Source organism: Balaenoptera physalus (genome assembly GCF_965194825.1).
Source record: "Balaenoptera physalus genome assembly, chromosome: 5".
NCBI classification, from domain to species: Eukaryota; Metazoa; Chordata; class Mammalia; order Artiodactyla; family Balaenopteridae; genus Balaenoptera; species Balaenoptera physalus.
Genome location: NC_138884.1, coordinates 145,061,655 through 145,071,892, shown reverse-complemented (window position 1 = coordinate 145,071,892; position 10,238 = coordinate 145,061,655). Strand labels below are relative to the sequence as shown.

The following is a 10,238-nucleotide window of genomic DNA, read 5'->3' as shown; positions in this document are numbered from 1 at the left end:
AAAGTTTGCCAACTCCTACACTAGACTCACAAAAATGAGTTGGATAATGTTTCTTCCTTTTCCATTCTCTTAAATAACTTTTCTAAGAAAGATTATTTAGTTCATAAAAATTTGGTAGGCCTTATCTGTAAATCAAATGAAACTTAGTTTTGTTTTGTTTTGTTTTTTTGAGTCAAGGATATCCTTGATTACCACCTTAAATGGTTATTCAATTTTTTCTATTTGTTTAATTTTTCTATTTTTCAGTGCCATTTCAGTATCTATTTGTTTTCCAAAAAGATGTCCATTTACTGTAGATTTTCACATCAAATGTATTTATCAAGTGTATGTTCAAATTTCTTGCCCATTTTCTACCGGGTTATCTGTCTTTTTCCTATTGATCTGTAGAAGTGTATTATTTATTCTGGATATGGGATCTTTGCCAGGTGCTAATACCTTCTTCCACCTTATGGTTCATTTTTGATTATGTATTTTGATCATGTATTTTGTATCATGAATCTCTTGATCGTGTATTTCGATGAACTGAAATTCTTAATATTAATATATTCCAATGTACCTTTCTTTTATGGTTAGTACTTCGTGTGTCCCTTTTAAGAAATCCCCGCTTATACCAAGTTGGGAAATACAGTCTATGTTTTCTTGTAGATCAGCACTGTTCATTAGAAACAATGTGAACCACAAATTTGGACCACACATATAATTTAAATTTTTACGTAGCCACATTAAAAATATAATGAAGCTGGAGAAATTAATAGGGATAACAAAATTATTAAGGAGATATTTTTTGTTCTTTAAAAAAATTAAGATTTCAAATTCTAGTGGATATTTTACACTTACAGCACATCCCCATTTGGAATAGGCGCATTTCAAGGGCTGATAACCATATGTGCCTAAGGGCTATGATATGTGGCTCTCAATATGCCATATTAACCTAGTTTAGAAGTTTTAATGATATGCCATTTACATCTAACTCTACCACCCAAATGCAATTGTTTTCTCGTGTGTAGCATGAGGTAGCATACTTAACCAGGAAACTAAGTAGCTTATAGAATTGAAGGAAGACCTTCAGGATCCAGAGCCAATCTGGGTTCCTTAGGAATGAAAACAGGGCTTGATGATGTTGGGACTTTCTAAGTATCTCTCTTCTCTGCTTATTCTCTTTTATTTTGCAAGGATTTTCTCAATATGGCAGGGGACATGGCCTCCAGTTGTTCTAGGGTCACATCTTTACAACTTCTGACAGATGAAAAAAAAATAAATCTAATTCTGTTTAGAAATATCCCAGCTCAGGCCACATTCCTATACCCTGCAGCTGGGGAGATGATTATATTTGGCCAGGTCATTCACTATATGCCCATAGTTATAATCATGGGACAGAAATTATTACCAGAAAAGGGAAGCTACCATGATATATCACATCTATTTCTTCCATGAAATGCTTTTAGGGAGCAGGGGCTATTTCCTGTGCACTAAATTAATATTTGTAAATAGCACTCGAATAGTTTCCCAATTTGACAGGAATGCTTAAAACAAGGCCTAAAGCAGGACGGAGGATATAAATGCATTTGCTTGGAACTAATTTTTATGGTACACACATATTTGAAGACCATACAATTTTTTTATTTATAAGTTTAGGACTGTTGATTTATAAGGTAACCCAGAAGGTAACTCAACATTTTCTTTATAAACTACATTTTCTGTAAATTTCTGAGTGACTGGATGAGGTATACTGGTGTCTTCGGTAACTGTTTTGCAGCTTTGCAGAGGTTTTGAATGTGACTCTGTTTAATATAGATAGTACAATCCTTTTGACCATTGTTCTAACTTCAATAACTTTTCTTCGTAAATAATTTTTAAAAATACTCCAAAGCAGGAGAATGTCATTTGATATTAAAAGAATATTTTTCCTCCTTTAGAATGTATCTAACTTCTGTCTGAATGCATTCTTACTCTCAATTTATGAGTTTAGTCATTTAGCACAAAATTTAAAATTGAACTGCGGCTCTGCGTTAGTTTGCGTTCTACTTTTAACTCATATTTCTTCAGGGCTAATCTGTTCCCCTTTTTGGGAAACAAAGGCCTCTCCTCTCTTCATTATGTGCATTAATCAAGAGAATTGTGTGATTGAAGGACCCGTAGGAGGGTAGGAGGAGAAAGAGAAATAGAAGAATCTTCCTTTAGCTTTTTTTTTTTTTTGCCATTTCAACAAGGTTGAATGAGGAAAACTATCGATTTTTATTTTTTGAAAGACACGCAGCTGGGAAAAGTATTTATTTTGGCTTGATAAAAACCCTAACCTGGTATACTCAAAGCAAATTACGTAGGGTTTAGCTACATAATACAAACAAGAAATGACGTAGCCTCAGTTATCTGGATGATAGGGCACTGATGTATCATTTCCTCAGGTGCCAACATAACAGAAAACAGTCTAACCTTCTCCATGCTACTTTCTAGTGGCTGTTTCGTTCTTATGTCATCCTGACCCCCTCTGCATCCCCACCTCCACCTTGCACACACAAGTTTTCTGTCTGTTGTCTTTGCTCAGACGTTCAGAAGCATATTTAATTGCGTTTGCAAATGTAGCTTCAGGATAATGATAACATCTAATTCTTCTCACTGAATCCAAAACCACCTATGACCGCAGCCAAAAGTGATACCTAGGATTTCTTTTCTTTCGGTATTTGTTTTATGGACACTTGGTTAAGAAAGTTAATAGGGTTTTAAAATGTTTGCCTTTCTTACTGTTTCAAACTAAACATTTTAAAAAAATTTTTATTGGAGTATAGTTGATTTACAATGTTGTGTTAGTTTCAGGTGTACAGCAAAGTGAATCAGGTATACATATACATATATCCACTTTTTTTATATTCTTTTCTCATATAGGCCATTACACAGTATTGAGTAGAGTTCCCTGTGCTATACAGTAGGTCCTTATTAGCAAACTAAACATTTTAATCTTAGCTTATATTTCTAATTAATTCTAAGTTTATAATCATAATATAACAATAGTTGCTATACTTTAGAAAAAATTCCTACGTAATCTTAACACTTTCCTCAATTTTATTCTGTGTATCCCTTTTCAAGCCTTTGTTATATGCATGTTTTTATATCATTGTAAACTTTGCTTAATTTTGAAATTAGATTTTTGTGTGTGTGTAATTTGTTGGAACAACATGCAAATGAAGAGTGTATCTTTTACTTAGTTTAGGAGATCACCTAGCACTTATGAGAATCAGAAAATGACTCTTTTCTGGAGTCACTGCAATTTTTGAAGTAGTCACACTCAGATGGCAATTTTAAGTACTGGTGTTATTATGGGTAGTAAGAAATCATTTTTATCTTTTAATGTTAAGTAAAACTGACGGCAGCTATACAGAATCATTCTAGGTTTGTAAATATTAGATTTGACCGTGTTGCTAGGAAACCCAAAAATAAAAAGAAATTTAAATAAGCAGGAAGCATCACGAAATCTAAATTCTGTTGTTATAAACAGTGCAGCTTTGAGATCTGTTCTGTGATCAAAAGGTTGGTATAAACTATTTTATTTGTACGTTCAAGAAAAGAAACTCCTTTCAACACAGTGATCATTTCCTGTTTCATTTTTCATTTTCTTTTCGAGTGAAGAGCTTTTGTCCCTCACTAGGAGTTGCTTGAAATCTCTGGGAAGGTCTGTTCCGAATTTACTACTTCTGGATTGGTTAAGATCCCTGTTAAGAGTGTGCTTTGTTCTCTGAAAGCTTTGGTCAGTTGAGCAACTTGCTGCTCGTGGTAAAAAAAAAAAAAAAAAAAAAAAGAGCTGAGTAATGCTGGAGCCTTCTCATGTGGCTGATGCAAACCTGGAGAATTTGCATCATCATGTAGCTGGAGTAAGTTGGTGTGACAGGCAGAAGCTTAAATACCAGCCCATGAGGAAGTTGAGCTGGGCTGTAATGATAGGGCGGCAGCCGCAGCCGCAGCAGCAGAGGTAGTCGGGGAGGTGGAGGAACCAGAACACCATGAACGAACACACAGGTGTTCCTGTGAGTAATTAGATTGCGGAAGGCGAGAATACACCTTAAGAGTTTTTACCTGGGAGCACACGAGCGCTGAGAAAGGATCTGAACGCAAAGAGGAAGAGATCAGATCGGTCAGTCACCCCAAGAGACACCAAAGTTGAAAGTTTGGAGGTTTTATTCTTTTAATTTTTTTTTTTTTTTTTTTTTTTTTCTTTTGCTCTGTCTCCTTTTTTTTCCCCTGCGGGTCACTACCATGGTCAGAAAGCCTGTGGCATCCACCATCTCCAATGGGGGTTACCTGCAGGGCAGTGTTAACGCGAGGCTGTCTTCCCCGGGCGGCAAGGAGCCACCTGGGCAGGAGAAAGTTGTGCTGAAGAGGAAAATCAGTCTCTTAAGAGGGATCTCCATCATCATCGGCACCATCATCGGAGCAGGAATCTTCATCTCTCCTAAGGGCGTGCTCCAGAACACGGGCAGCGTGGGCTTGTCCCTGGTGGTCTGGACGGTCTGCGGGGTCCTGTCACTGTTTGGTGAGTGTTGCTTCTTCTCTGGGGGTGTGTCTGTGGGGCTGGGTGCCGTGCTCTCTGGGAGGACAGAGGGTGATTTCTAAGGAGGGAATGAATGGCCAAGGCTCCCCCAGATTTTCTGATCTGGGGGGAGGTATGCGAACTCTCCACGCACGCTCTCCACTGTTGGCAGAATCCTGAATTCCCTGAAATTGCGACCTGTGGGCTGTGCTCGCTTTTTCCTGACTAAGGTAGATTATTTTCTGATTTTTCCCCGTGGCAATGAACGTCGAGGCTCGCTTTGATGACCCAGTAAAATACAGGCAAGCTTTCTGTACCAGGCGTTCGTGCTCAGTTACCTGTGTTTGGGGCATCTTGGCAGCTGGAGCACTGAATGAAACACCTGTGAAGTGAAACCCGGTGTGGCCTGTTTAGACACAGAACTGAGTGTCAGCAGAAGTTTTACTGACTTTTTATTGGCAAAACAAATGGGTGGCAGTCTTTTCCTTTTTAATGTTTTAACTTCATGCGCTTGTCAGTTCCCAGTATTCTTTCAAAAGTCCTTATTGTGGAAAGAAGTGTGATGGCATATAACTCAATTCCTTTTGTAAATGAGACTATTGCAAGGGTCTGAGCATATTTCACATATTTTTCGACTTTTCATCTCTCCCCAGTACCCATAAACCTTTGCAATATAAATTGTAAAATCGGAATTGGGTGTTAGTTTGCTGTGTTTGCCCGGCTCTGTTTTCTTCATTTCTAGTTCACTTGGTCTTCAGAGACACAGGTCATTGGTCCACCTGTCTGCTGAGTTAGTCTAAACAGAACTGGTAGAAGAAGTATGATTATTAATTTTTCTTCAAAATCTAGATCTCTTGTATTGACTTGATAATTAATAGTAAAGAGGTAATAAATGTTCCCTCATGAGGTGGGCACATTACTAGAAAGCTACCTGGGTTAGTTGTGAAGGTGACAAAAACTGGTGAATGGTCAAGAAAATTAAATTTTATTTATGTTATGGGAAAAATGTCTAAGACATATTTGCTCTTCTCTGGCAAACAGTGTATTCTGATTTCAAAAGATACTGTTCTTTGTCCAAACTCTAGGACCAAGTACTAACTCTTGGTCCTACACGGACCAATCTATTTATTCTTAAGGCCTTGCAGTGTTTTCAGCGTTGGTTTGAGCATTCATCTAGAGAACTCAAACTTCCGTTATTAGGAAGAAGGTATTTTAAATAAAACTTGTTAAAACAAAAGCTGTATAGAAAGACCTACAGAGGAATTCTTTTTGGGTTATTTTAGCTTACAAAGAGTTCGTGGTATTCATATGGTGTGGCAAGTACGTTTATAGATGAACAAAGGGAAACTTAGCTGTTGATCTTTCTAAATGACTGTGCCTCCTCAGCCTTTAATCTTCTCCAACACATGGTATATTCAGAACAAATCAGTGTCTGATAGGAGAAACCATAACCAGTTTCCTGGATTTTGCAGACTGTGTGCATGCAGCTCCCACTATGTGATTCCATTTTTGCACGCAATAAAAGGTTATTCAGATATAATAAAATGGATGGCTCTGAGCATTAACTAGTTAAAGTGATGAAAGTCATGTTGACCTGTACTAAGAAAATATGCTTCTGCATAAGTATATCATCTCAAGAAGTTCAGGGAAAAAAAAAAAAAAAGCTAAAGGGACTAGCTAAGTTTATACTTGAGTTGGTATTCTTTGATTACTAACTGCAGGGAGAGTACTCCTGTACTAACCTACTTATCTATATTTGCATTGCATTTATCACTTAAGTTACTAGGAACTTTTGAAGGAGTGCCTTCTTAACAGGAAGCAAAGCAAAATATCAGGAAAAAAAATCCTTTGTCTTAGAACTCTAGAACTCTGGGACTAAGAGTAAAGAATCTGTATATTGGATTTACAGGTTTTTTTTAAAGCCAGGGTCAATACATGGATTCTTACAACCTATTTTGAACTTTTTTCATCTGGGTAAAATGGTTATGGAGCTTGAGACCTTTAAATGAAAATTTCATTTCTCCAGAACTCAATTTAAACCTGGGGCAACTATCCTGGAGTTTCAGCAAAGCATACAAAGGCCTAGGTATTGATTCTTGGGGGATAAATTCTGAGGTACTTAAGACACTTTCCAATAACATTTTATATTGGCTGCTTTTTTGTACAGCCTACCAACATGGTGACTGGTTTCCAACAGAGAGTGAATTGCAACTAGTTACAATTAGTTATAAACAGACAGGCTGTATCAGTGATCCCCAAATATCAATCTGTAGACTAGTTACTTTAAAATTAACCTGTGTGAATTTTAAAATAATAGATTTTCTTGGATGCCTCTATTGGAGAGTCTGGCCTCTCTTGGTTAGAGAGTAGGTCTGGGGTATAGCCTTAGCATTTGTTTTTTGTTTGTTTTTAAATAAAAAATTCTCCCCAGGTGACTCTGATACAGTACTAGGTTCAAGAATACAATAAGTGATACAGAAATACAATAACTGACACTAAGATTTTGCTGAATATCCAAATTACATTCATGTTGGACAGTTCTACCTGAAGCTTTACTCATTGGTAATAATTTCCCACACTTTGAGTCCCCAGAGCAGGCCAGGCAGAAATTATGTCTTACATTTGAGTACTTAGCAGTATGGATAGAACTTTTCACATAATGTCAAAATATATTTTTCATTTTCTTGGAAATTAATTGCTCACATTAGTAGGTATAGCTGTATTTCATGAGGTGCTTTCTGTGTGTCAGGCCCAGCACTGTCCTTGGCACCCATTTTATATTTAAACACACAAACTCCTTGTGATGTGAGAATTAAGATCTTTATTTTACAGAGGATGAAACTGAGGTTTGGGGAGATTATATAACTTGCTCAACTCTGTGCGAAGTTTATTGCTAAATGTTAAAATTTGGTCTATAGTTAATTTTACCTAATGTATGTAAATATGTCATAGCACCTCTTTTTTAAAAGTATGTGTTATTTCAGCCATACATAGTGTGTACTTCGAAGACATGCAAGAAAAACTTTCCTAAAAACAGAATATCTGTGTCAAAATTCATTTTGTTGACAAACAAAACATATCCTACAAATTAAATGAAGCCTTCCAAAGCCTTGAGTCCATACTTCTCTGGAGAACAGATGAATCTTACTTATTTTGATATGCCACAGAAATATCATTTATTTAAAGGATTCTCAACATAATAAGGTCAATTTGTGATAATTCCTTGTCTTGATGTGAAGTTCTTTGAAAAATAGGTTAGTAATATTGGCATCCATCTACTCTTTTTCTCTTGTTGTCAGGTTTGAGATTCAAAATTCTTAATAATATGATATTGTTTTAGAAGTTTGTCCTTACTATTTCAAGTAAAATTACATTGTTTGAATAGAATGAACTAGATCTCAAATGTGAGGAAGTTACAAGAGGAATCTGGAGGCTCTTAGGAATTCAATGACTGTTATTAATTTTGAAAAAGGATGTCATTCAGATCAAAGGATGTAGTAACATCTCACACAACAGAAACATTGTTGTATCCATTCTACTGCTGGATGACTTGGTAATATTTTAACTTTTCACCTTTTTATTATAAATATTTCACAGGAGCCTTGTCCTATGCTGAACTGGGAACAACTATAAGGAAATCTGGTGGTCATTACACATACATTCTGGAAGTCTTTGGCCCATTACCAGCTTTTGTGCGAGTCTGGGTAGAACTGCTCATTATACGGTAAGAATCTACATACAAAAAAATTAAGGAAAAATAAACCTATTCATTATACCATTTTTTAATCACCTTGATTATTTTTAAGTAGTTAGAAATATACATGTCATGTGATTATGCGGTAAACATGTCTACTTCAGGACATAAAATCTGTGATGGAATACCTTTCTCAATTAATGTGTTTAATGCAATTTTGCCACTGGCGGTAGTTTGCCAACCCTGCCAAACTTTTAAAGCATCTGCTTTTTGTTAATATTCAATTATTCTCCATGACATTTTCAGGACAGATGCTGACTTGAAAAGGATATGAAGCATCAAAATCTACCTTGATAAATCAGACCTTTTGTTTGATTGTAAATCGTAATTAGACAAAATTAAATGTTATGTTATAGGAACTTGTGTTTTTCTTCTTGTAGATTACACCATTAAGCCATCTTAGTTTACTCAGTTTTTGTGACTAGGAAACTTCTGTTCCTAACAATTTAGTATGTCACCAAGTTTTTTTTTTTTTTTTTTTTGGCTGCATTGGGTCTTCATTGCTGCACACGGGCTTTCTCTAGTTGTGGCGAGCGGGGGCTACTCATCATTACAGTGCGTGGGCTGCTCATTGCAGTGGCTTCTCTTGTTGTGGAGCACAAGATCTAGGCATGTGGGCTTCAGTAGTTGTGGCATGTGGGCTCAGTAGTTGTGGCATGCGGGCTCTAGAGCGCAGGCTCAGTAGTTGTGGCGCACGGGCTTAGTTGCTCCGCAGCATGTAGGATCTTCCTGGACCAGGGCTTGAACCCATGTCCCCTGCATTGGCAGGCGGATTCTTAACCACTGCGCCACCAGGGAAGTCCGTTACCAAGTTTTATACTCTATAAAAGTACAAAACTTCACTGTCACAGATGACTCATGTCCTCATCTTAAACAAATCAGTGAACTACAGTTGCGAAAAGCTTTTTTGAGTTTATTGTTGTAAGAATACGTTCCTCTTCCTGATTGCCCTGGTTTAAAATCAAGCCAAATAATGCTAAGTCACTCTGAACAGCAAATTTCCTCCAACTTTGTGGGAAACTTATGATGTCACCTGAGAAGTTTAAAAGTATCCTGAAGGCAAACGGCATCCATGAAACTTGGTTAGCACATTCTGATTGCAGAGTTTAACATAAATCAGTAGAGAAACTTGCTCTTACTGTAAACTTATCAAACTTACACAGCTGAGAGCTCCTGTGAGCTTTTATCCTGTCATGTGGGGCTAAGTGGCAAATGCAGAGCTAATAAGTATTGACTTAACACTAATCTTGGTTTTTATAGTTCTAGGAGTCTCTTTTTTATCAAAGAGCTTAGAGTAGTATTTACTTCTTTGTTAAAGCTGTTCTCATTTTAGACAATTCTGCATTATTTAAAATTTATTATAATGAAATAATGATAAAGAGGTATTTTGTTCCTTTTCTAAACTCTGGGATTTGCCCGGGATGTGCCTTCCACTCTTTTCTGATAATCTGAATATTACTCTTCAAAGGTCAACTTAAATTCTATCATTTCCACAGTTAATTTCCTGTTCACCCTAGTTTATAGTATGTCTTTCCTCTCTTAATTCTTCTGAAAAAAAATGCAGTCTCTTCTTCTCATTTGACATTGAGTCATATATCCTTACTTAATATTTTAGGAATCCATGCTCTGTTTCCCTGTTAAAACTGCAAGTATTTCAAGCATATAAGACCAGGTCTCTCACCTTTTTGTAACCCTTATACTACTTACTTCAGTGCCCTGATTATCAGATATTAAATTCTTTTTGAACAAGTAACTGAAAGATTAAGGTTATAATATTTTGAATACAACATACTCAGCATTCAGATGACTACACTACTTATTTAGAGTGCTGGCCTGTCAGGACAGTAGGCTTTTGGAGCCTGATGTAGCTGGACTTGAGTCCTGCTTTAGTCATGTATTGGCTGATTGTATTGGCAGTATGATGAGCATGATCATTCCATTTGCAGTAGTAGCACCAATACA

General features: G+C 36.6%; 1 protein-coding gene across 3 annotated transcripts in view; it reads left to right on the top strand.

Moving 5' to 3' along the window:
• Positions 1-2,173: 2,173 nt before the first annotated feature.
• The window catches only part of SLC7A11 (solute carrier family 7 member 11), a 93,535-nt gene continuing 85,470 nt past the window's right edge, over positions 2,174-10,238 (top strand). For 2 of the 3 annotated variants that reach the window (XR_014263756.1, XM_082462191.1), the window contains exons 1-2: positions 2,174-4,525; positions 8,120-8,246. Coding sequence is in view for 2 of the 3 variants with exons in the window: in XM_082462191.1 (XP_082318317.1) it covers positions 4,249-4,525; positions 8,120-8,246 (404 nt within the window). In the remaining variant the exon portion in view is untranslated. The remainder of the gene's footprint in view (positions 4,526-8,119; positions 8,247-10,238) is intronic. The other variant, XM_082462190.1, reaches the window with a different exon arrangement.